Source organism: Ceratocystis lukuohia, assembly GCF_044167205.1.
Source record: "Ceratocystis lukuohia strain C4212 chromosome Unknown Supercontig2_pilon, whole genome shotgun sequence".
Taxonomy (NCBI): Eukaryota; Fungi; Ascomycota; class Sordariomycetes; order Microascales; family Ceratocystidaceae; genus Ceratocystis; species Ceratocystis lukuohia.
Window position 1 is genome coordinate 4,041,393 of NW_027263521.1, and position 25,480 is coordinate 4,066,872.

A 25,480-nucleotide genomic window follows, 5' to 3' on the forward strand; every position below is an offset into this window, starting at 1 on the left:
GCAAAACATGCATGTGTCTATCTCTCCTCGCTTGGTCTAGACTCTGACTTGGCATTTTCGAGTTTTTATTCTTTCAGCTTCTACTGTATCTTGATGCAGCTACGTCAAGGATGCTGTTAAAGCATCCTTTGGAAAACAAGTGTCCCTCGATAGCAAATAACGAAGCGCCAATAGCTTGCTTGCCTGCATATGGCCAGCCAGAAATACTTTTCGTCAAGCTGTGGTCTATGGAATTCTAGACGCGCCCTTATCAGAATAAATGCTTTTATGGGCAGAGGAACTAGGGGATACGATACCCACCCACCATTCAACAAATGCCAGGGCGTCTGAAGATGGATTGCATCTGGGTGAGTGAGTGGTGAGCGACTCGCCCAATAAACCCAGGTCCGATATGACGGCTAGATCGTCAGTCATTCTTTTTAAAGAAACCCTCTGAAGAGAAAAAGCAAGAGAAACTCAGACTCCGTTGTCCCGAGAACTTTGTTCATGGAGTGAGGGACTAGCAGAGCTCAAGTCGCCAATCTTGAATTTGATTTGTAAGATCTCAAACTCTCGCCTCTTCTGAGTGGTTCCCCGGAAATACCACTGGCCCTTGCTAAATAAATCTTCCGAGGCGGGGGCTGAGGGCGGATAAGAGAGAGAGCAATGCGTTGAGATGTCGGAAGCACTTGAGAAGCCAGACGGCACAGTTTAGTACCTATAGCAGGGGTAACAAAGGAAAGCTCAGGCCGTAAGTTGCGCACAGCATAAGCCTATAAATCCTGTCTACAGGGCAGGTTGGGGCTGGCCTTTCTTGATTGCAAGTTTCCAGCATCCTGAGCCGAGGTTACAGTGCAATTTTAAACGCCAGAGCCACAACATGTTACTAACTACCATATAACTTCGTCATGCTACAATACTCGTATTTGGTAGGTGTCCTGGAATCCGCAGATGCCAAGCCTAGGCTCTGTATCTTGGCTCACATGCTGTAGTTTCTACCAAGCTATTTAAAGATTTTGAATGGCTGGTGGTTCGCATTGATTCTGCATTTGCTTCGACTCCAAAGTTCGCCTTCTTAGTTCGTGCGTTGTTTCTTTTTGTCTTTTGCCTAATCTAGCAAGTGTGCATCGTGTAGTGTAGCTGGCTCCAGGGCTCATAACAGCGACACGAGAGTCAGAGACATGCCCCTCGATGCCGAGGATGTTTGATCAAGAAAGAGTCTCTCGCCCGCCTTCTCCCTCCAAGGTTAACCTAAGAGTGAGTAGCGAATAACAAGCGTTGGAAGTATCTTCGGAGGGCATACCACATTGCGACTGATATTCTATCTTGTCCTAGCTATCCTACCCTAATGGTGGACATCAAACACAGCCGATATAAAGGTAAGGCCAGGAAAGGAGCAGATGTGTACGTTACACGAGCGTTACACAAAGAAGGCTCTGCATATTGCCGACTCAGAAATTGAAACTGTAATTACGTTCTCTCAGTTCCAGTACCTGAAGCTGTCGAACCCAATATGGGATGAGCACGTGGTGATCCTTCTCTTTTCTCTTGAGGCGCTAAATACAAGTTGTCGAGGTTTGACGTGGCTCCTTTGTGACTAACGCAGGCTATATGCATTGACTTTTATAGATGAGAGACTTGGACAACGCCTGTAGTGATACGTTTCCTTGCGGGAATGAATCGCTATTGCTAAGAGGCGCTGTGATGCCATAGACCTCGCATACAAGGTGCATTGTATTATACTCGAGGTTGAGCTGCGTCATGCGGAAAACCAGCCTTGGGTTCTACTGCCTTTGCATATCAACACCGAAGACAGCAAACAATGCTATTGGCCTCCGCTGTCTTGTATCTTCTAACCTATTAGATATCTCCGATGTTCTCTCTCTCAGCCTTTCTAGTGCTTGTAAAATCATAGCGTTTATATGCCGCACATCTAGGACATAATCATCTCTCTCTCTCTCTTGTTTGGTCTTCTTAGTGCATACTGACGTATATAAAGAAACAAAAAGTAAACAAAGAAAACAAAGAAAACATAAAACCATGGTATTGACACTTTGTTCTTCGCAAAAAGGAAAGTCCTCCGAATATCGCACCTATCTCAACCGTACTTTTCTACACCCCTTCCACAAGTTTCGCCAGACTCCCATCATCATGTCGCATACGGCTTTCCCCTTCTATCTTGTAAGCTAGGTAGTAAGTAATCATTCATTCATTCGTTGCCTTTCCCATTTACACCCAACCCTGCCTACTCTGTCCATTATTTTGGTATCTTTTCCCCTCAACTTCTGTTACTTGCCCCTTCTTTAGATTTAATGCCTTGACTGGGTCGGCTTAGCCAAAGTGAGCCATGATGCGGGTCTGAGCCTCAGCCGTGAACTGGGCCATGAGAGGGGCGGGGTTCAGGCCAGCTGCGGTGCACAGGGTCTTGGTGGAAGCAACAACGCGAGCAAGGCTCTGGCCCTGAAGCATATCGGCCTCCAGGGCCTGAGCAACCCAGACGAAAACTTGGTCAGCACGGGAGGTGACGGCAGAGTTGTTTCTAGAAGAGAGATATAATATTAGCACTTGTTCATGTAGTATATTGCTCGGCATCATTGAGTCATGAAAATATAGCGCATGACTAGAACCAGAGATTCCTGCTACTTACTTGTCCATTAGCTCAGCTAAGAAAGAGTAAGCAAAGGGAGCAGCCTCATCGTCGTTAACGACAGGCATGGTGAGAACCCATTGGTCAACGACAGCCTGGGCATCCCCGACAGCCGAAGGGTTGAAGTGTAGAATCTTGGCAATAGCAGCACAAGCGTTCTCGGTGGCATAGACGTTTTCCTCAGATCGGGCATCGGGGAACTGGGCCACCTGCAGGAGGACAGGAATTGTGGTAGAGAGGAATTGTAGCCAAGCAGGTCCCCCGCGCTGGGCAATAACACCAATTCCATATGCGGCGGCCTGGCGGATGGCCGGGGAAGCGTCCTGGCAGCCAGCAATAAGAGGCTGGGACACGATGCTGGCATAGCGAATGCTCTGGTCACCGCAGTACTCAAGGACGTCATCAAAGATGCACAGAGCCCATTGGCGTTGAGTAGGATCTTCGGAGCGGAGGAAGATAGTGTACAGATCCATCAGACGCTCCCAGGCAGGCAGGAAGGCGGTGCCGTGGTTCTTGAAGATGGCGTGGAAAGCCTTGTTCATATCAGACAGCAAAGTCTGGTCGTCTTCAACAGCCATCAGAAGCTCATCCGACTCATCGTCATCGGCCTCGCCAGTGCCATCCTCCTTATCCTCAAGGCGCTGCTTGACACGGTCTTTGTAGTCATCCAGAGCAGAGGTAGCGCTTTCAATAAACTTTTCCATGTGAGCAGTGCTCATGCAGTTGGGGCCAACGACCTCAACGGACTCGTAGAAGCCCTGGTACATCTCAGCGAGCGTGTCAATAGCAGGCTCAGCAGTCAAGACATCTAGAAGCTTTTCCAGAGTCGGGGTCCACAGGCCAGCCATTTCAGAGGATGTGGGGCCGTAGGCTTTCTTGTAGCAATTGAGCAATGCGGGGACGAGTTTAGACGACACAAACCGAACAGGGTCGTGGAAGAAGAAGGCGAGGCCGGGGAGGGCAATGTTCTCCATGATCTTCGGGACAAACTGGACAAAGTGTTGCTCCAAAACTTGGGCGTAGACGACAAGAAGCTCGATGGCCATACGCTTGTCCTCCATGATGCTAGTACGAATACCAATCATCTTGCCCTTGACGGGGACTAGCTCCCATCCATCCTCGTTCTGCATTTGTTCAATGTGCTCCTCATCCTCGATAAGAGTAATGTCAGCCTTAGCGCTGGCTAGCTCTAGAAGAGGGGGGATGACAGTGGGGAGAAGAGGGAGGAAATCAGTGTCAAGGACACGGCACATGCGGCCCCAGCAATGCATGAGGTACTGCTCCTGCGGGTCATCATCATCCTCAATGTTGTTGTTAATGGTGCGTAGAAGTTCAACCAGGGTCTGAGCATCAGGACCAAGGCGGTCCTTGCCAACAGCCAGGGCAATCAGAGTAGCACACTCCATGGCCTTGGCACGCAGGAGACGGAGCTCCTTCTCGTTGTTGCCACGAAGAACGTTGAGAAGAATAGGCATGAGGTTGTCGTAGTACTTGCCAAAGGTAGACTCGGCAGCATCGGCGATGGTGGCAATGGTTGATAGAGCCTGCTCCTGAACAAAGCGCTTATCCTGCAAAAGGTTGAAAAGGCGGGATAGGAGGTCATCTAGGTATGGCTCGAGGACGTCCTTCTCAGCCTCCTCACAGAAGTTGACCAGGGCGGCAGCGGCGTGCGACTTGACACGAGGCTCGGGCGAATCCAAAACGGGGATGATGGCCTTGAGCACACGGTCGTAATAGTCGGTTTGCATCTTAGGGGCAAAGTCGGTGCTCATCTGGCCGAGGGCATTGCAACCGGCCCAGCGGACACGGGGGTGGGCATCGGAAAGAGCGGGAATAACCAGGTCCAGGACCTGGCTCAACTCGCCAATCATGAGCTCACGGCAGCCCTCAGATATGGCCGAGATAGCCATCAGGGCAGCATGGCGGTCTCTCCAGGCCAGAGAAGTCATCATGCGAGGCAGCCAGTTGAAAGTGGGGGCCAAGATGGTCTCGCCACCAAGCTTGTTGGCAAGGCGGTCCATAGTCTGCTCGCCAGCAACGTGGTTCTGATCGCTCTCATCCTGGTCGAGATCCTCGCTCTCAAGCCACTCAGCGGCATCATCGTCATCTTCGCCTAGATCAGTCATGAGGCTCAGGCACTGGGTGATCATGTCGTTGGTGTATGAAGAGTCTTTGCGGCACATGGAGGGGGCGTAGTCAGCAAAGGTAGCAAGAAGCTCGAGAGCATTCTGGCGACAGTTGGACTCGAGCTCCTTGTCCTGGACAACAGAGATGCAGAAGACAACGACGTTGTGGAAGAGGGGTTTGAACATCTTGGGGGAGCGCTCAGCCAGTTCAATAAGAGAAAGCAGAGCCTTGGAAAGATCATCAGATTCCTTTGAATCCTTAATGGGAGGGAGGATATTAAGGATATCGGGGATGAGGCCGTAGAACTTGGCCTGGGCCTTGCGACCAAGGCCGGAAAAGAAAGAGGCGAAGGCATCGACAGCGGCAAGGCGAACCTAGAAAGTAAGCATAATTGTGTTAGCAAAAAAAAAAAAGCAAGGCTCATAATAAATAGTGCAGGCTATAAATTCCAAGAGAGATATGCTTACAGAGACGGCTTCGTCCTTAAAGCCTTTGCCAAAGACACCGGCAATAGCCTCCTCATGCTGTTTCTCAATAATGGCAGGAGTAGTAGCAAAGACACGGAAAGCAGTCTCACGCTTCTCGCTCTCCGGGGCTATAGACAGCTGGAACAAAGCGTTCAGCAGCTCAGGCCAGGAGTCATCTAAGGAGGATGGGAATGTGTTAGCGGCTTACGGTCTGGAAGTCGAGAGGAAGCGAGGGGGAGGGATGGGCTAGGTAGAGAAAGATGGAGAGATCTCAGAAAGAAGGAGCATTCCAGTCTAGCCATAGGGTCTATAGAGACAGCAGAAGAAGTCTTGTCTACTGCCTAGTCCTAGCATCTAGGCTCTGGAAGCCACAGTCCCTCTTCTCCCCTACTCGCTAAGCCTAAGGGCAGAGTGGGAGAATGTACCGTTGTCCGTGTATTGCCGGGCAATTTCGGCGACTGCATCACTGATCTTGTTGCGCACAGGGCGCTGGGTCTCGGTAGCCAGGCTCTCGAGAATCTTGGCGCGAATGGCCGCAGCCTGGTCGGCAACCAGAGAGTAGAACATGTCGACGGTCTCGCCCTCGGCGTTCTTGCGAGTCTTGGAGGCAATGCGGCGAAAAATGACGGAGCCGAATGAACGGGTCTGAGAAAGGGAGGAGGCGAGGAAAAAAGGCACTGGTTAGTACGAGCAACCATGGCAGGGAGCTTTTGAAGAGTCACGAGAATATCCAGGAGACTTACCGTCATGTCTGGAGACATTTGGATCTGCTCAGCGAGTCCCATCAAAAGAACCTCGGGCCGTGTTGAAGTCCAGTTGGCCTGCAGGTGCTCCTCAGCCTGAGAGCGCACAGAGTTGTCGGCCGACTGAAGAGCCTGCAAGAGCTGGCTCAACTCGGTGGCGACCTCAGCGGGGAGGACCGACATCTTGAAGGTTGGTTGTAGATATAAGTAGGGGGGGGATTCTTTGGCGAGAAAAAATGGATCAAAGGAGAGTGAGGGGCGAGAGACGTCGTGAAGTTCCTAGGGGGGGGAGGGGATCTCGTGGTACCGGTCGACGTTTCGCTCGGGGGAGAGGGAGAGGAGGGAAAAGAAGAGGAGGGGTTAACGAGGTAAAGAAAAGAAAAGAAAAAAAAAGGTCAAAAAGAAATTAGAAATATAGAGAAGGGATGGCCTTGACACTTCTCCAGGTGATCGTCTTAGGGAGGGGCAAGAGAGAGATGAGAAGAAAGCACAAGCAAAAAGGGAAAAAGAAAAAGTGAGAAATTCACCCGTACGCCTGGTGACAACTTTTAGTTCTTTTTTTTTTGAAAGAAAAGATTTGGAGAATTCAATCCGGCTAAGAGCTTCTTTAAAAACAGAGAGAGAAAAGGCGAAGAGAATAAGATAAGTTGGACATTGGGAACAATATTTTGCTAGAAATTTAAGAGTGGGGTTGCGCATCAGGGCTTCTTTTTTTTTTTTTTCAGAAAAATAGCATTATTTATAGCCATGAAATTTGCACATAGGCGGCGGCTAGAATAGACGACGACAGCAACGAATCTGGGAAAACATACAAACAAAAGTTACTTGCCATAAACACAACAGCCATTACCAAATTCCCCTTCATTTCCCTTTCGTCCACCCTCTTCCATCCTGGGGTTCTCGTGCAATAATCAGCCATGAATGGCCGTTTTCAATATGAAGTCAAATCATATATGGAGAAGTCAGAACCGTGCCTAGGGTTATACCCTAGGAGCAACAGCCATTTCATTGGGTTGTTGTTGGGCTGGGTGGTCAAACATGGCCAAAAACAAACACCATACATACATGTGCATGCATACAACACACACGCACAACATTTTTCTCGCCTTTTTTTGAGCGTGCACGTCGGATTCTCTGCTCCCCCATCTGTCGCTTTGAAGCCAGAATCAATTATACAGAGACGCCTGATGAAATACTCGCAAGACCAGCACCAGTTTTCTGTTTCTAGTCTTCTCTTGGCATTGTTGTTGGATGCCTACCTGAGAAAACCCCTCCCTCAAGAATTTCTTGTCCATGGCTTGTTTATCAGTTCTCTCTTATCAGCGGGGTACCGTCTACACGTCATTGTATAATAACCAACTGAGCTTTGTAAGTACCCTGTACTAACAGGGCAGGCCCAGAAAAAAATCGGGCCAGGCGAATAAATATGAGCACAAGGCGGTGAAGACCCCGACCCAGGTATTGCTGTCAATGAGAGGGCAAAAATTAACATTTTGGCTAAAAAAAAAAGCAAAAAGAGAAGCTGCAATACGACAAGTTCATCGCTTTCAATCCTCTAGGGTTTTAGACCCTGGAGATACAGCCAGAACGTCACCTTTGCTTTCGCTATAGTTGGCGTGGTAGTATCCTATCCACTCACTCATCTAGTCTGACAGAGATTCTCACTGTGACAATTCGTAACCTTGTCGTATAATTCGCCCCCTAATAGTGCCATCCTCCCCAACGTTGTGTTCTCGCAAAATTTCCTTCACCTTTTCTTCTACATTGTTAGACTTCGAACACGAGTGTTGCTTGGGGTTATCAAAAGGGTTCGCCGGCCTGGGACCTTGAATGTAATGTATATATGTACTTGTCCAGATAAAGATTGACGTTGTCAATTGCTAATAGCGGCGGGCGGTACGCATATTTTCAGCGGACGAATAGCGACAAGTTGACACAAGACATTAAATCCTCTCCTGTTCCTATTTGCCTTCCATTTGCTTCAACCATTCTTCACCCTAACAATCCCACCCAAACCACCAACTCCCGTCAACGACACAACAACTATTAGTAGCTAAGCTGAAGCTGCCCCTCATTGGCTAAACCCACTAACATGGACAACTCCTCTATCTCGGAGAAGGGCACAAACCCCGGCCATAGCTCTGACTCTACTGAAACTACCGCTGCCTCGATCCCCCTTCCGCCTCTGCCATTCCCCAGAAGATCCCGTCTCGCGAAACTTCCGCAGCGAGTCTCCGCATTAATTCTGGCGCTGCTGCATCACCTGGAGCTTTGGCTTCGGCTGTCGGCTCGCCCCCCGCCGTCAATATTCCTGTGCTAGCTACCCACCGCCAGGCTCTTGCAGAGAACCTCTACAGCATACCTTCATCACCTCGATCGGCTAGACACCCGTCATTCACACAAGCTGCTCTGCAGGATCTGGTTAGCATTCAGAGTCATGCTATCCAGCGAAACCGCAAACTAGACCCGCGCTTTGCTGACAGAGACTGGCGAGAGGTTGCAATTGGCGAGCTAGCTGTTGCCGACGAGGTGAAATGGGTGACTATGGATACCAGTGTACAGGAAGCAACTAATGTATGTCTCTGTCTTTCCCCCTTGCTCCACTCTCGGTTTGTTTGCCCTTCCTTGCCTCTCTCCCTCGTCATGGATGGGCTATCAAAAATCTCTAGGCTAACCTTCTCGACTTTAAATTAATGAATAATACAGGCGCTCTTGAAAACCTCACCGACAAACGCCGTTCTAATCCGCGAAACCGAAACATCCGAATCTGCCATCTCAACCTTTGACTATAATGATCTGAATGCATACTTGCTTGTTATCGTGGGAATTGCCAAGCCTGATGATGAGACTCGATCAATGTATGCCGAAATTGCGACTAAAGCACACAAGGGGCAGGCTCTCACTTTAGCAGATATCCAGCCCGTGTGCCGCAAGGAAAGCTTAGTGGCACTCCCACGCGGAGAGAAACTAGACAAGGCTATCGAAGTTCTAGGAAGCGGAATCCACCGCTTGTTGGTTACTGACGATAATGGCCATGTTGTTGGCATCTTGGACCAGCTGAAGATAGTGGCTTTCTTCTGGAAGGAAGGAATCAACTTTCCAGCTATTGATAGCATGTACTCGGCGAGTATACAAGACCTGGGCATTGCTAGCAAGTCTGTTCTAGCTGTTAGGTATAGTAGCAGCCCCTCCTCTGCCATTTGTATTGATAATATCGCAGCGCGCTCTCAACTAACATACTTACCCGCTCGTAGCCAGGATAGTCCCCTCACTGAGGCACTCCTGCTGATGTTTAACGAGGGGCTGACTAGCGTCGCAATTGTCGACTCGATGCAGAAGGTTGTGGGAAATATTTCCACCGTTGACGTACGCCACTTGACGACTTCATCGAGCGCCCATTTGTTGCAGAACACCTGCCTCAATTTCATCTCGGTGATTTTGAATGCCCGTGGCGTAGACCAGGGCCGGGATTCCTTTCCAGTGTTTTACACTACTAATTACTCAACCCTGTCACACACGTTAGCCAAGCTTGTAGCCACACAGTCACACCGCATGTGGGTAGTCGAGACTGCCTCACCGGCTAACTCAAACCCGGCAACCCCTCTCCTTCCCCAGAAAACCCCGGTCGCTGCGTCGTCTAGCCCCGTACTGGTTCCTACTGGCTCGGCAACCCATTACTCGTCATCGCCGAGCCATGTGTCTTTTCTGATGTCTGCTGCTGGTAGCCACGGCCATGCCATGTCTGGCCGTCTTGCCGGTGTGGTATCTTTAACAGATATCCTCAATCTGTTTGCCAAGACTACCGGTATGAACCCAGCTGACCCTAACGAACAACGGGCTAAGCGTAGAAGAAGTTCCAGCTCGTCGGTACGGCCAAGCCTCGACTCTGTCCGTACAAGCCTGGATATCCGCCGTTGAACCTCTAGATTCTACGGGCAGGGGGACTGGGACGTGAATGTGTAGTCCAAATATCGAAGTCATATTTTCTTCGTTGCAAATTGATTTTACTTGCTATCTTCTTTTATTATTTTCATCCCATTTCTTCATCCCATTATATATGGTCGTTTTCACCATGCTGCTTCCTGCCTTATACATCTAACTTGACGCCATGCTTTACGGTCCCACCATGAATGCAGCTTGGTGTCCCTGAATATCTTTCCTCCTCCCCTTTCCTCTTTTTGCTTTGGCCTCTAGTTTTGGTCGATTATGGGTAGGTGGTCTACAGCCAAATCAGACTAGTTAGTCAGACGTAGTGGCATTCGCATACCGTCATGGCAGAATTTGGTGGTATCTACTGCGATGATGTCGAGTTTGGTTTCTGATTATAGGGGTACCGAGTTGTGCTAGAAAAGTCCCGAGTTCTTTATAGAGTTGAGGCGCAACTAGCCACATATTTGACAGGGATTTTGAGGTAGAAGATCCCCAAGATTGACGCTCGCTCCATGGCATATACACCCACGTATGTATCTTTTATATATTTTTGCCATGAGAAAAAGGAAGCTTTCGCAAGTTAATTCTCATCCATATCAAAATATATATGTGTCCATCTACTCGTTGCTGGTTTCCTCTTTAGTAGCTGCAGCAACGCGCTGTTGCTCAGTGCTAGTGAAGGTGGCAGCGCCTTGTTGAAGGGCATGGACTAGAAGTTGAATAGAATCAGCCTTGAAGTCTTCAGCAGCACGGACGCGGTCAAGATCCTCAGCGAGTTCGTTCGTAGTGCGCTGCAGATAGTAAGCAGAAAAGACGTCGTTGGTAATGGGGTTTGGCATTTTTAAAGAGAGTTGTATCTGAAATAAATAAGGAGACGAGTGTATGGAAATGTGATGCAAGGAATCGTAGAAGGGAGAGGTGTAGTGGTGGCATGAAAACAGAGAGCAACCTTGATATTGGTAAAATTTGGAGTCCATAATACGACACAGATTTAGGGTTTGCACGCTAATGGGAAGCGGCTCCACAGTTCCTAAAGAGAATTCATACTTGCACCGTGACTTTTTCCTATTTGCACAGTAACTCTTCACCGCCTTGAGAACAGAAGTTTGGCCAATGATATAACACGAAGAAATTTGATTCAGCTTGTGAATCAGCCCCACACCACAGCGTCATAGAATATCGTAGCTTCCTTGTGCTGAGCTTTGGTATACAGTCTTGTATGCGAAAATAGTCGCAGTCTATGGCCTAGAGGAGGTTCACCTCGCGTTCTTGTGTGTTGTCGCGTCTTTTATTTTGGCTTGTGCTGTCGTTACATCTGGCTGGCTGCTGACTCATTGTGTTGAAGCTGTCACTATACTCCTAGGTGGAAAGCTAATACACCATTAAGTTGGCGCCTATAATGGAGAAGTCGTACGCCGTGATCCTTCATCTAATATTAATCGAGGTTAATATCGTATCTAGGTTGTATACACTGCACGTATGCTTGTCAAGGTGTGCTGGCTATATCGCTTTGTAGATGCAAATATGAATCGGTGCTAGACAGCTTAATGTGCATATGATGGATTAAATTGTCCAGGCTTCTCAATGGTATCAAGAAGCCTCCTGCCTGGTTTTTTTCAAATCGAGCTGCAGCTTTTATTATGCTTGAATAACGTGCTATCCTATGAGTGAGGAGACTGGAAGTAAAGAAACGAAAGATTGAAACAGCCTAGTGCGCATGTCCGCAGTAACGCTTACCGAGTCCCAGGTGTTCAAGGCTAAATATATATTGCTTTATATGTGGTAAGTATAGCCTTGACTATTTGACAGGATGGCGCAACAGCACAGGCTAGGCAATGAATATCAAGTAGTTATCAAAGAGGGACTGTTCACCAGAAGGAAGCTGAGAACAAGACTAGGTAGAGAAGATGGTGGTATAGAATATCTGTCACTAGTATTTTTAATAGTTGAACTTGAGCCGCTTGAAAAAAAACATCTTATGTTACTGCTTTGTTGACTATGGTGATTACTTCCAACTAACCCATCATTTCGACTAGTCTATAAGTGAGCAGGAGGGTTGAATGCAAGCTCAATGACCCTCTTAGAAAGTCCCTATAGGCACCCCTAGGACACCCATCGTATGCTATAATGCATTGAGCAATAAGAACCATGAAATTTCATCATCACCAAAGGCAGATCAAACATAGGGGCAGGCTACGCAGCTCTGAGCGAATAGGTGGAAGCGGCAAACATGGAAACTGTTGGCACTTTTGAGGTAGTGAAGGACACAGCTCCCTAGGGGATTAGGACAGTGTACTCGCTTTATATTATATTACACCTATATTATTTAATCATTCCACTTCATAACTCGGGATAACTACAATGACGCAAATAGCTGTAATTTGCATGGTAATCAGGGCCGTGATTTACTGTTGCAACAGCGAACTTTCCCAATACAATGAATTATTCTCACACCTCCCAGGATCGAACCATTCCATCTGAGTTTGATGTTGGCATTAACACTCTTATGATTCAAATCATAATTGCAGAATAAACTAGGATTCTCATCTGAAAACACTGCATGGAGCAACAATATCTCATCTTCATCAACTTGAGCTATTGACTAGTCCGGTCAGCACATGATTCATATCATTTAACCCACATCCAACTAGTGCTTTCATTTTGACCGGAGACTGCTACTATTTTCCCCTCTCTCTCTAGCTTCACAAGGATATGCCGTACGCCTTTGCTGGCTGCCTCGTGAAGCTCTGGAGGGGTTGTTATGTAGATAGCTCTGACAAGCTCCATAGCAGTCCAGCTGTTGCTTTGCGACTGTAGCTTCTGTGCAACCTCGTGCTCTCTCTTTGCTCGATGTTCAATGTATTGGGTGATCAGAGCTGGCCCGTCTTCAGCGATTGCGCCGTGGCCGGGATAAGCTCGACCTTTAAAGATAGATCGCATACGATGGAGGCTATCCATGTATACCGCCAGATTTTCATACACTGAAGTTCCATGCCCAAGAACGTTGTCACCTGTGAGTAAAGCATCTTCTTCAAGAAGGAGAAAACACATATGATCAGTCGTGTGGCCAGGGGTATGATAAGCGCGAATTGTAGCACCCTCTACTTTGAACTCGCTGCCGTCTGAAAGGTTTTCTTCACCCACACCTGGGGCATTCTTGTACAGCTTTGCGATGGGGCAAAGCGCTAGAACATCCTTGTTCCCACCAACGTGGTCTAAGTGCCAGTGGGTAATCAGGACATCTCGGATAGTAGCCTTTTCAACAGCCAATATTTTCTTCAGGACTTGAAGCCATTTTCCAAAGCCTTGGCCAGTATCTACCAGAATCCGCTCACGGCCGGTGCCTATAAGATAGGTATTGGTTCCCTGGAGAGTAAATTTGCCCGGGTTGCCGCCGTTGATGCGGATGCACCTCTCGGAGAGCCGGTCAAAGTCGGGTAGGGCAGGAAGAGTAGAAATGTTCATTGGTCTGGTACTGACACTTGATGGGGAAAGGAAATTTGCCTGGAGGTTATAGCGTAGGGGGATTCTTCTTGTCAAGAAGTGCAAATAGGCCATCAGCCTGTCATAGTTAAAGCGAGACGATGTGGTTGAATTACAGTATGTTTAAATCGTTTATAGCCGAGGTATGGAGAATGATAGTACAATCGTGATTTGTCATGTGCAAAGTCTTATTGGGGTATGGAGTAGTACAAAGACAGTGTGTTGACCTTCAGCGAAGACTGTACTAATATTTAGGGTCAGATAGGGTTACCACCAGCTGGTAACTTTCGGTTAGTCTCAGTTGCTTGCTACAAAAGTCACTCTACATGCAAATGTTCAAGCGACGAAATATCAACGAACATACGTCCCGAGTTTTTCTTCAATCTCCTGGTCTTTACCTTCTGAATAGCTGCCCGGGTATTTCGCTGAACCCAGCCGATGAACTTCTGCCCAAACCAGCCGAATTGATGCGATTTCTATCTAAGCCTTGGTGTAGCTGAAAGCCTGCTTACTTAATTGAACAGGGCAGCGTTTTTCTCCCCATTGCCAAACAGCGATAATAAAAAGATCAACAACGGGAAGCCCGACTGTTTTGCAGTATTACAACCAAGCGCAAGCTTAGCCCATAGTCGCCAGCTTACTTGGCCCTTATTCTCAGCACGCGAAATAGGCTCTACGAGCGCAATTGATTGGCCTTCCTTTGACACAAGTTGCCCTTGAGCACTCTATAATAACGAACGAACGATTTGGCTTTGCAGTATTGATTAACAGCCTCTCCCTTCCTTTCCAACCTTCCGACCTTTCGACCTCATACGCAGCCTCAAGCAAGCGAAGTACACACGTCGCGATTCTTCCGCCATTGAACTATAGTATAGGTTCTTTTCTACTTCATTCGCCTTCAGCCTTGTCTTGTTCACTCTTCAAAGACAGCCTTGTTAGAACCTCGTGGTCCTGCATTATCGATATCTCTCTCCCCGGATCGCATCGCGATACACAAGCTTACAACGCCTCTAGCCTCTATCCGAGGTGGCTTGATATCGCCGCGGGTTCTTCGTCAATACGTCAGTATTCTCTTTGTGGAGTCACGCTCTAGCTCTAGTTCAAAATGTCTCGAGTTTCTGGCAACCAGGCTGTCGCAAAACAGGTAGCGCGTGTGAATCCACCTGTCAAAGGCACGCCAATGTACGGCTGTGGTGAGTTGTTTAATATCTTTTCACTTCTGCAGGATAAATCCCACAGAATATATTACATGCAGTAAAAGCAACAAAAAAGAACCTGTTCCGCTAATGCGCCCTGGCGTGCTGTAGAACACACTCAGATGCTCCTAACCCAGGCCCAAGAGAACATCAACATATGCATAAACAACTACAAGGCAATTTTGCGGCGAATCTTTGACGACTCCTCGCGCACTGTTTCGCAGACCGCACGCAGTAGCTCTGGCCAGATAGTAACTACTATAACGTCCAACTATCTTTGCTTACAATGCCCCGATATTGTCACTGAGGACGGCATATCACAGCATGGAACGAAGAAGGCCCACCGCTTTTGTAAGCCCTTTCCTACCTTCCATACATCCCTCCTTCTGTAGAAGAACAGCACTGCTGTCGATTAAAAAGGCGGGCCTGTAAAAGAGTAATTTAGAAACAAGTCATGCTAACCAAGCACCTAAAAACCCTTACGTGTGTCCAATATAGACGTCGACTCCCGAAGTGGAGTGCTGTACTGCCACATGTGCGACGATCTTGTGTACGATCCCACACTTGAAGAGCTTCGTCTGCTGAAAAAGGGGACGGGCTCCTTTTCCCGTAAGTTACTCTCACCATTCAACCTAGAAAAAACTTTATCTGGTATCTTGTGTCTTGACATCATCGTGTTTATATACTCCTGCTAACACCTCGCGCAGGCCGCAAAAGAAGGCTCGATGATTTGTCCGCGGACGAGGCGCGGGAAGAGCTGCGCTTCATCTCTTCCAATACCACGGCTGTGTCCTGCAAAGCCATAGGCTTGCGCGGTCTCTATAATGCCGGTGCCACTTGTTATCAAAATGTGGTTCTGCAAAGCTTCCTTCACAACCCCATCCTCCGCAACTACTACCTGTCCGATCGGCATGCTGGTTGTGCAGTCAGCCATTGCTTAAGCTGTGCTATGGACGATGTATTCCAAGAGTTTTATGGGGTAGAAAACACTAATGGCTATACGCCTGCCAATATCCTCTCTGGCTTTTGGATCTCCGAAAAGAAGGCCTTTGAAAATCTAGTAACTACGCGAGAACAGGACGCCCACGAATTCTTCCAGTTCCTTGCTGAAGAGCTACACGAACGCAATAGCGAGATAGAAAACGCCGAGAACGACGCTGCGCGTGACGGGAACTGCATGTGTATTATCCACCAAATCTTTTATGGGAAGATGCAAAGCACGACTACATGTCTTAAGTGCAACCAGTCAACGGACTCCTTCCAGTGCTTCCTTGACCTTAATTTAGGCCTGGAATCATCTTCTGTGCGTAGCAAAAAAGGCAACCGCAAGGCTGTTCCGCTACAAGATTGCCTAGATGCAGAGTACGTCAGCGACGACAAGTGCGAGTATCGCTGCCAAAACTGCAAAACTATGCAAAGCGCCCGGCGGCAGACAAGCGTAAAGCGTTTACCCAATACATTGACAATTCAACTCAAGGTAAAGAACAAACGAACATTTCCCCCCCCCCCCCTCTACCTGTATCTTTTCATCACAGCAAACAAACCAGTACACTCGCCTATCAACCTGCCTCGTCAAACGCTGTCAAAGCTAACCAGTCAATACAATGTTATCTTGTCTCTATCTCCCTGTGTAGCGTTTCGAGTTCAAACAAGGTCGTAATGACCGCGCCCTTAAAATTGACACACCTGTCGAGTTTCCCCTCGAGCTCAACATGCTACCCTACACAACTCTTGGTCGAAGCAGCGAAGCCCGCTCGAATCGACAGTATAATCGGGCATGTACATACGACCTCATGAGCGTAATTGTACACATCGGCGATCTAGAGACGGGCCATTATCTTGTATATTGTCGCGTTGGTGACCAATGGTTCAAATTCAACGACCACAAGGTCCAAATCGCGACACTATCCGAGGTCCTGAGCTCGCAGGCGTATCTGCTGTTTTATATTGTAAAGCATATGAATTAAAGGTTGCTTATATACGATAGGGAGACTGTAATATAGTAATTCTTGTCCTTGTGCACCAAGGACATTCCATATCGGCATTGACATGTGTGTTGGCCCGTTGCTCCATCGGTGTATTCTCTTTTCCTTCGTTCTTTGTTTTCCTTTTTTGCAGTTATTCTAGTCTCCGTGTCCACTTCCACTCATCGCACTCGAAGCTGGCGTAACAGTAAAACTCATTGCTGAGACCACGGCTGTGTTTTGGCTCGAAGGTTGTGGTTTGCATCCCAAATGAACGATACAGTCTTAGAGCCAGGGACTCCATGCGTTCGCCAGTGCAGAGAATAAGCTTCTTGAGGGCTGGGTCGGGTTTGCAAAGCCATCTAACAGTCATGGCAGCTATGGGGAAGAAATCAGCAATATAAAGCCGTTGATGTTAGCGAGTGAATAGACAACCGATGCAGCAAACGCATCATAAAAGGAATTCACTTTATAGAGATGACGCACCCTTTGTCTGACAGTCTTCGCTAAGAAACGGCGGGTCACAGATGACTCTGTCGATAGTACCCTTAAGTTCGTGGGGCAACTTAAAGGGCTGCTGGAAATCATAGAAGTAGAACTCTGGGAACACGCTGAATCTGTTATCGTGTTCCAAGAGTATCATTTTCGGCGGCACTAGCCCCGGCGTTTCCTTGATTATGTTTTTCAATGCCACGAAAACACTAGGAGCCGAGACTACAGCAACTGTCATTTCAGGCGTCGCATCGCTAAGCAGCTGGCGTGCTAGAAGCCGAGCCGTCTCGTCCGAGTACCAGAACTGGGACTCGTTCCAGTCCTCACCAAAGGCTTCCATGCTAAGCGGGCCAGATGCATTCCGTGCAGTAGCATCGTTTTCCGCTGCTTGCTGTAGTTTAGCAAATTGGGCTTCTCGGGCGTCCTTCTCCGCATTGAATTCAGCCAGAGCAGCTATAGCGTGAGATGAAAGAGCACTAAACATGGGCATCAGAATACTGGACTTATATTCCAGTTTTGTGACTGTCTCACTTACATGGGCTCATCATCACTCTCAGAGTAGCTCATATTTTGTAGCCTGTCTGTATAATATCTGGTTTTGGTATTTAGATACGCAGGGACAACTGATGCAGTACTAGGTTGTTAGTTGAATAGCAAACAGCGCCTGACTTAGTGTGACGTGAAGCTTAAATGTAACCCTTGAGATTTTTTTCCAGAAGGATTTTGCTATGTGGAGGTCACTTTGTACCCACTTGCTCAGGTACCTTCACTTTACATCCCATTATATGCATTATCACACCCTACTCATGGTATCATATTCGTACCGCAAAATATCAGCAATAGATTCATAGCATGAAAAATTCAACATTTATGTATGTATGGTAACAATACGGTTCTATGTTTTGTCTAACTGTGACAAAATCGGTCGAGAACCACTGTACTTGAGAAAATCGGCCAATCTCTGTCTTCATGTCTAAATCCACGCCCTTTTTGGCTGGCCGACACTTGTCTACTGGTTGTCGATGACATGCAGGTACTTGCGTTCTTCACGTTTCTCCTTCTCCGTAGCGGGGGGCAAGTCGTAGTAGGCTGAGCTACGGAATCCTTGCTATTGGGCTGTCAGTATTGAGAAGAAATGGAGAGCTTGGCTCGCACAGGGAGGGTAACTTACCAGGTAGTGGTAGGTGAATTCACTAATGTCGCTGGGCGTCATGCCGAGATCTTTAAAAGTCTTAGCGGCCGGATCGATGACTTGGTCATACATCTCGCGGTCAAATTCCTGAGCTGATACAGTCTGCCAGTAAACAAGCTTGTGCAAGATGTCGGCCAAGGGCTTGAGGATCTTAGGAGGGACGTTGATGTGCCTGCGCTTCTTGAAAATCTCGCGATCAACCATGGCCGCAATCTCAGCGGTGGAGTAATTTTTGGGGCCATACAGCTCATACGTTTGCCCAGCCGTCGAGTCGTCAAAAGCCATGATTTCTAAGGCACGTCCGACATCGATAACGTGAACAGGCCAGTAACGTTCCTTCATGTTGTTGCACGTGAAGAGATTCGTGATCGTGGCTAACTTGACGAGCAGGTTATCCTCGAAGCCAAAGGTCGGTGCTGGACGTACGAGCGTTGTTTCAGGGTAGATCTCCCGGGCAACCTTCTCACTACGACCCTTGGTCTCGAAAAATTCGCAATCCGACTTAGGGTCGGCATTATAAGAGGACACATGAACGAAACGGTCGACATCGTACTTGGCTACAGCCTCAGAGATACGTTCGGTGCCCTCAACATGGACATCTTCCAATGAGAAGTTCCTATAACACACCACACGGCATATTAGTATTTATCTTTTTGCTGCCTTGCCAATTGGCTTTTGCGGGACTTGAGGAATCAAACGAACTTGGTGGGGTAGTCGCGACCGATGAGGTTGAAGACAATGTCGGAGTGACGCACACTTTCCTCGATTGACCGGGTGTTGCGCAGGTCGTATTCCTAAAGGGAGCAGAGAAGGTCAAGTATTAATCGATGGACTCCAACTACCTGTGATGATGTCTGGGACAAGCTATTTTCCAGAAACATACCATGAAAATGACCCGGCCCAGGTCTCCGGCCACCTTTAGGTGGCGCTTGGCCATTTCTTCACGGAAAGGCACGATGACAGTGCATCCTTGACGAGCTATTCCGCGACTTCGCTATCAGCATTTCCTCCTCTATCACGGGTTTGCATTGGTTTTTGCGGGTGAGGATGCGCACCTAGTCTGTTGACAATGTATCGTCCAAGTCTGCCGGTAGCACCAAAAACTGTGGCCGTGTTGCCTATATTAATCGTCAAAAGGGAGAGACGTCAGATGTATTTCTCATTTCGTATTCTTCTAGTCAGGCTCGTGGCTTCTTACCACCCAGAGAGGAGCTAGTGAAAGCAGGAAAGTTAGTAGTTTATTCTGAGATGCTCAACAGTACCTTTAGATACTCACCGACCGCCTGGCGTGCGTAGAATAGGTTTCCCGGTGCGAGTAATCGCAATATCAGAAATGGAACGCCGGCCCAGCATTTCAAGGGTAGCGGCACGGGAAGACTGCATAGTAGCTCGGAGACCAGACATGTTTGCCGTATAATTCGAAGGGGCTAGCGACAAATACAGAGGGCGAATTGCTCCCAATTAGCACTAGAAATTTGTGCGCGTGAGCCAGCAGCTTAAAGAAGGGCTAGGTTAGGGAAGCAGAGGCACTATGGCTGCGATTGAAGAGGAAATTAGCCTAGAGGCTTTGAGGTTTCGTGATCAGTGCTATAAGTCCCTCCGCTCACCAAATTAGCCAGGAATAGAGCGCCAATCAGAAATCACGTGGCTCGGCTGACTCTAGCACTACGGAAACCGAAAAATATCAAAATGACAACTCAATAGTGGATCCTAGACACATAGATGGGGTAGATGAGCACCAGGCTGCTGTTCAGCCGCGTTAGCTAAGCTATATACAGTTGATTAGATACCAAGCCAAACATCAACATCACCGCACATCAGCTCCAACCACACCTTGGCCCATTGATACCTTTTCGTATTATCCCTAATATTTCGAAGGGAAATTGAAATTTCCAGCCTGTTAACTTATTGGCTTGAATATAGCTTCTTGACTGTGTCGCCTATTTGGTCTGAAGTCTATAGCTTCGCTCCAAAACGCACCACACCCATCCTAACTCTACACCCTTAATCTTGTCAATTACAACTAGCTCCCCGCGGGCCCGCATACAGTAATCTACGCAATGTCTTTTAACGAGAAGATCCAGGACTTCCTGGCCGATCAACGTGAAGCTGCTCCTGAACAGCTCCAGGCAGACATCCTTGAATTTGAGGATCTCTGGGAGCGCAAGCTGTGGCACCAGCTCACTGAGAAGCTTCAAGCCTTCTTCAAGAACCCCGCCAGCACTCCGTGCCGTCTCCCTTTCTACAATGTTTTCGTTTTGACTTTTGCAGACAAGATCAACCAGCTCAAGCTTGTGCAACTTGCCTTAAATGCCTCTACTGAATGCCCAAGTACGTCATACTCAATCCCAATGCACACATACGCCCCTCTATCTAAACTACCATACTGATCTCTGCATCTGAATTTGCTAACAAGCCCTTCCACTGTAGACAACAAGGAGCGCCTTGCATTCCTACAGGACGTCGCTAAGAGAGTCGATACTGCGGATACCAGAGATGCTATGGTCTATGCCTCGACAGCCGTTGCCCGCGTTAAACTTAACATTCCCGACCTTGAGGGCGCCCGCAAAGATCTCGATAGCTGCCAGAGATTACTAGACCGCTTAGACTCGGTTGAGCCTTTCGTACATGCTACTTTCTACGATGCCAATGCTAGCTACTACCAGGTATTTATCCCCTTAGCCACACACGGTATTCGATGTTAGTGCCAATGCTAACGCTGCCATAGCGCCAAAACGAATTTGCCGACTATTACAGAAACGCCCTCCTCTACCTTGCTTGCATAGATATCTCGACTCTATCCCCCAAGGAGCGCCATATTCGTGCCTACCATCTCAGTGTGTCAGCTCTTGTCTCCGAAAGCATCTACAACTTTGGCGAACTATTGCTCCATCCTATTTTGGACGCTCTCAAAGACAGCGAAAATGAATGGCTGCGTGACCTTGTCTTTGCCTTCAACCGCGGCGATCTCGTGGCCTTCGATCGTCTGTCTAATCACATCGAATCCAATAACCTCCTAGACGAGTACTCGACTCATTTGCGCCAAAAGATCTACCTTGCTTCCCTTACAGAAGCTGTCTTCCGCCGGCCGCCCCATGACCGCACCATGAGCTTTAAGGATATCTCTACTGCAACCAAGGTGCGCCCAGAAGAAATCGAGCACCTAATTATGAAGGCCCTCAGTCTAGGTCTGCTGCGAGGCACCATTGATCAGGTTGATGAGATTGCCCACATCACGTGGGTCCAGCCCAAGGTTCTCGACAAGAAACAGGTTGGCGAGATGAGAGATCGGCTGATTGAGTGGGACCAGAACGTTAATGAGCTCGGCAACTGGATTGAGAAGTCGGGCGGCGACTTGTGGGTGGCATGAAGAGACTCGGATAAATCAACCTAACGTCAAGTCGCAGAAAGTCTACGAGAACAACGAAATGCGTGTTAAGAATCTAGCTAATTGCTATAGATCACAATAAAGAAACACGTACAAATACTGCACTCAACACACTTACAGTTAAACTTGACAGGTGTAATTTTGGCTTAACTTTGCACTACAATGCGATCACATAGCTTGCCGAGAAATAAAAAAACTAGCAATGGCAAGTTTTACCATAATTCTGCAATATGTCTAACCAACTATGTAGTCATTCTATGATCGCTTCACACTCCTGCACAGACCAAGCATAACTCTTTATTTTCTTATAAATGATGGTGTGGCAATTAACTGGCGGTTTCCTATTGACTTCCCCTAGCTTGACTGGCTGGGTTTGCTAAAACCACAAGCGAAGCAACCAACCAGGCAGGCCACCAAACACACCATACAACCACACTGGTGTACATTCCCCATACATCCCAACCAAAAGCAGCCTGCTTCAAAAGATAGCTCATGTCTACTCCAAACAAGGAGCTACCAGCAAAAAGAAGAGTACATGGAGCAAGGAGATTAAGAAGAGCCGAGAAAAGTACCATAAGGGAGGGTCTTTTTCCAAGTGGACGCGCAAACGAGAAGGGTGCTGAAAACAAGCCAACAAAGAAGGCCAGCGAGAAGTTCAAGGTCGCGAGGGCAGAAAGAAACATTCCCAATCCAAGGAGAGAGAATGACTTGATGATTTGGAACTGCTGTAGGGTGGGCTGATAGGAAGCAATGACACTGGATATTATAAAAGGCAGCGCGCAGTTCACTACAGAAAAGACCAGGAATACGCCGTATAACATCTAGAAAAGCACCAGTAAGTTAGTATTTACATCCAAATGGAATCAATGTACCAAACTTAGTTAGCACTTACATTTACGGGCGTGTTGTTGAACAGATAAAGAGGTACAAAGCCAAGAGACTGGATCGATATCACAACGGCCAGCGGTAAGGAAACCTCCCGCTCTATCGAAGAGGGGACACTAGAAGATGGCGGGGTGGAGGTCAAAGGAACGGATACTTCGTTTGCCTCCTGGGATTGTGTGACCTCCTCCACTTTCTGGATTTCTTTTCCAAGAGTGGCAGGAGACCCATGAGTATTCTTAGCCTGGCCACTTTGAACCCATCCAGCAATCGCCATGATGGTGAAGTTGGCTGCCAATATCATAGCACTAGGAAGGTAAGTGCCAATACTAACAAAACGACCACGGTTCATGAGCAAATAGAAAAAGAAGCTCTGGTGCAGGTGTTCCAGGAGATTGTTCAAACTGCGAAAGGAACCCTCGATCAGTCTGCCCATAGCCATTTCATCCTGCCAGCCCGCTCCATATGGTCTCAAAGTAACGGCATCTACGTGATATGGGATGAAGGCACTGTGGGGGCCAGTTGCATGCCCCAGGCCTTGGTTTACCATGCCACGGAACATAGTCTTAAGACGTTCATCATAGCTGTCAGAGTGATCCCACATTTTTTGGATATTGGACTGGAAACCTAACTGGCCATTAGAAATGCTAACAATGCTGTTGATCAGATCAAGGTTGGGTAGCTGGCCATTTGTTCCATCGTAGACGATATGGACCGACTCAAAGCGCTCTTCCTGGGGATAGTCGATCGCGATGGCGCCTTGAAGGAGACCTGCCTTGATAGGAAGCGACCCTGCATTTGCAGTGTCATGTGCGTCGTGATAAGCATCAGCCCAGGCTTGGCTACCCATCGTCGACTCAGGAGGGAAGAGTAGAATGATGTCTTTTGACCACAGAGACCACCGTTTGAAGTACCGGGCCAGAGTAAGCGCCAAGGGGACGCCGTGCTTGTTGAGCTCCCCGTCTTCATTACGCCAAGAAGCAATTAGCACGATAGCCTCGGTGGCATCACCGCGTGGTGCTTGCAAAATCGCATACAAGTTTTCGCCAGCGTAAGTCTCCCCGGCGGAAGAATATGAGAAGTTTTGGCGGGCGGTTTTCAGGCCAATATCATGCGCGATGCTTTCGAGGCGATCATTGACACTAGAGGCAACACACGAGAAATACGTCAGTGTGTGGAACCTATAAATATTGCCGAAAGGCACTTGGTTGCTTACACATAGTTGTCCTCGTTAGAGAGCGCTACAACCTCGGATTTATATGCTCTAAACACATGCTGATCACTACCACTAAAGTATGTATGGACCTGTCCAGGCAGAAGAGCATTTTCAGATATGTAGGTCCTACGAGAGTAGTCATCGAGTGGGAGAAGAAGAAGCCAAGCAACTCCAAAGACTATGCAGCCTAGGGAAAGATACGGAGGCGCTTTCAATAACCGGGGGTCATTGCGTATTTGGAAGGCCGAAGCTAGAGAAGAGACAACGAGATCAGTATTGGTATTCCCAAGAGTTGTAGAGAATTAGAATAAAACAAGTCCCAATTATGACATGGCTTACAAATTAGTCGCGACATTGTCTAAAGAGAGATAGGGGAGTGCAAAAGAGAGAAGGCGCTTTGAACAAGAGTAATTCAAAGGTAAACGATGTGCTGTTCACTGAGCCTCCTACACAGCCATTGCTTTGGGTCACAAATGAAAGGACGAAAGAGCGCAGGCCTGGGGTTTCTACCTGCAATCACAATATTGAAATGAAAGCAAGGCAAATTCGCTCGAATTCGGCTCGTCTAGTAGATTGATGTTGTCCTTTTTTTGTCTTTTTTGTTAAAACAAAAAAAGGAATAGGTCATCCAGAAACGCGCCCTGGTCGATCTTTAGCAGAGCATGGCAAGTTGTCGAGCTTCGCTACAGTAGTTAGATTTAGCTTATGATTTAGTGATGCGTTAAGCGGGGCATGGCCCAATTAACCGATAGCCCGATAACACCGCAATAGCAATACAATACTCAACTACCCACTTGCCTACCAATTACCAATTGATCATACACCACTTTATATCACGAGTCAAGGCACAGGGTTGAGTCGCTAATATCACGTCTATTTATTGTCTCACAATTTTATCCATTTCACAATAATTCCTCTACTCCAGCTGTGCAGTGCGAGCCAATAAGCGTAGCGGCAATTCCCTGCTGTCTATGCAATAGAAGAACAAACGCACACAGCATATCTTCTATGCTAACCTCGCATGCACTCTCTTCAGGGCCCCAATCTTTGGCCGGAGCCATTAGCAGCCAAAAAGGCAGCCGGTGGATTGCTGGAAGTAGCCAAAGGTTGGCCGCTAGTAGGTAATACGCCGAAACGGCCATATGTCTTCTGGTCTACACTGACATAGTGAGGCAGAATAGCAAGCAGGTTGAGCTTGCTCTCAACCCAGCGGAGAATTCTTTCCGGTGGCGCAAGATACTTGATGTATCCCATTCCACCTATATAGCTATCAGTACAATCGTCCATGCTAGTCACGTTCAAGTGTGTCGTCAACTCACAGATGTATCCAACAGCCACTCCACAAACGTGTCCCAAAAAGCTGCTACTTGGGACCAAGGCTGCAACAACAACAAGACCTCCAAGGGGGGTTGTCCACGTTGGGATTTTATAAGGTCCCAACATAAAATGTGGGTTCGTTCTAGCAGTCTTTGTGGCCTCCATAGCGATGAGAAGAAATACCCAAATACTTTTTGAGGGTTTAAATTAGCTATTGTGTCCATCAACGACAATTCTAGGCCAGCACTCACCTAGCTCCCGCAATAGGAGTGGCACCTCTTAACAAAACCCTTTCAATGAATATGTACAAAAATGCGGGCAAGGTCGCCAGAGCTAGAGAAAAGTCAGCAGCTATATAACCTGACGATGGTGATTCTTTGTGGATTTTCTTGTACATACGGCCAGCAAACATGGCCAACGTGGTGAGTGTGCCATATTCAAGTTCGAACCGCTCCAT

The 25,480-nt window shown here is 47.8% G+C and overlaps 8 protein-coding genes across 8 annotated transcripts; 3 read left to right on the top strand and 5 right to left on the bottom strand.

Moving 5' to 3' along the window:
- Positions 1-2,310: 2,310 nt before the first annotated feature.
- HOO65_020997 (Importin subunit beta-3) lies at positions 2,311-6,146 on the bottom strand (the record flags this gene model as incomplete). The annotated part of the gene is made up of 5 exons (XM_071006321.1): positions 2,311-2,518; positions 2,627-5,127; positions 5,221-5,396; positions 5,646-5,865; positions 5,964-6,146. The coding sequence occupies 5 exons, from the start codon at positions 6,144-6,146 to the stop codon at positions 2,311-2,313; spliced, it is 3,288 nt and encodes a 1,095-aa protein (XP_070861635.1).
- A 1,909-nt stretch (positions 6,147-8,055) lies between these two features.
- On the top strand, positions 8,056-9,881 carry HOO65_020998 (Protein SDS23; the record flags this gene model as incomplete). The annotated part of the gene is made up of 4 exons (XM_071006630.1): positions 8,056-8,170; positions 8,233-8,537; positions 8,670-9,136; positions 9,218-9,881. 4 exons carry the CDS (start codon positions 8,056-8,058, stop codon positions 9,879-9,881), a joined length of 1,551 nt encoding a protein of 516 aa, XP_070861636.1.
- Positions 9,882-10,510: 629 nt separating this feature from the next.
- HOO65_020999 (ribosome assembly 3) lies at positions 10,511-10,732 on the bottom strand (the record flags this gene model as incomplete). Its single annotated transcript, XM_071000212.1, has 1 exon — positions 10,511-10,732. One exon carries the CDS (start codon positions 10,730-10,732, stop codon positions 10,511-10,513), a length of 222 nt encoding a protein of 73 aa, XP_070861637.1.
- Positions 10,733-12,521: 1,789 nt separating this feature from the next.
- Positions 12,522-13,358, bottom strand: HOO65_021000 (metallo-beta-lactamase domain-containing protein; the record flags this gene model as incomplete). The annotated part of the gene is made up of 1 exon (XM_071000213.1): positions 12,522-13,358. The coding sequence occupies one exon, from the start codon at positions 13,356-13,358 to the stop codon at positions 12,522-12,524; it is 837 nt and encodes a 278-aa protein (XP_070861638.1).
- Positions 13,359-14,481: 1,123 nt separating this feature from the next.
- HOO65_021001 (ubiquitin carboxyl-terminal hydrolase) lies at positions 14,482-16,539 on the top strand (the record flags this gene model as incomplete). Its single annotated transcript, XM_071006565.1, has 5 exons — positions 14,482-14,569; positions 14,684-14,923; positions 15,071-15,181; positions 15,280-16,049; positions 16,207-16,539. 5 exons carry the CDS (start codon positions 14,482-14,484, stop codon positions 16,537-16,539), a joined length of 1,542 nt encoding a protein of 513 aa, XP_070861639.1.
- Positions 16,540-16,690: 151 nt separating this feature from the next.
- On the bottom strand, positions 16,691-19,624 carry HOO65_021002 (nadh-ubiquinone oxidoreductase 39 kda; the record flags this gene model as incomplete). The annotated part of the gene is made up of 10 exons (XM_071006416.1): positions 16,691-16,875; positions 17,023-17,504; positions 17,564-17,620; positions 18,042-18,136; positions 18,200-18,836; positions 18,923-19,014; positions 19,104-19,198; positions 19,276-19,338; positions 19,419-19,432; positions 19,497-19,624. 10 exons carry the CDS (start codon positions 19,622-19,624, stop codon positions 16,691-16,693), a joined length of 1,848 nt encoding a protein of 615 aa, XP_070861640.1.
- A 656-nt stretch (positions 19,625-20,280) lies between these two features.
- On the top strand, positions 20,281-21,590 carry HOO65_021003 (putative 26S proteasome regulatory subunit rpn9; the record flags this gene model as incomplete). The annotated part of the gene is made up of 3 exons (XM_071006815.1): positions 20,281-20,551; positions 20,651-20,886; positions 20,949-21,590. The coding sequence occupies 3 exons, from the start codon at positions 20,281-20,283 to the stop codon at positions 21,588-21,590; spliced, it is 1,149 nt and encodes a 382-aa protein (XP_070861641.1).
- Positions 21,591-21,949: 359 nt separating this feature from the next.
- On the bottom strand, positions 21,950-25,480 carry HOO65_021004 (uncharacterized protein; the record flags this gene model as incomplete). Its single annotated transcript, XM_071006347.1, has 7 exons — positions 21,950-22,429; positions 22,501-23,632; positions 23,707-23,795; positions 24,871-24,965; positions 25,026-25,213; positions 25,275-25,356; positions 25,423-25,480. The coding sequence occupies 7 exons, from the start codon at positions 25,478-25,480 to the stop codon at positions 21,950-21,952; spliced, it is 2,124 nt and encodes a 707-aa protein (XP_070861642.1).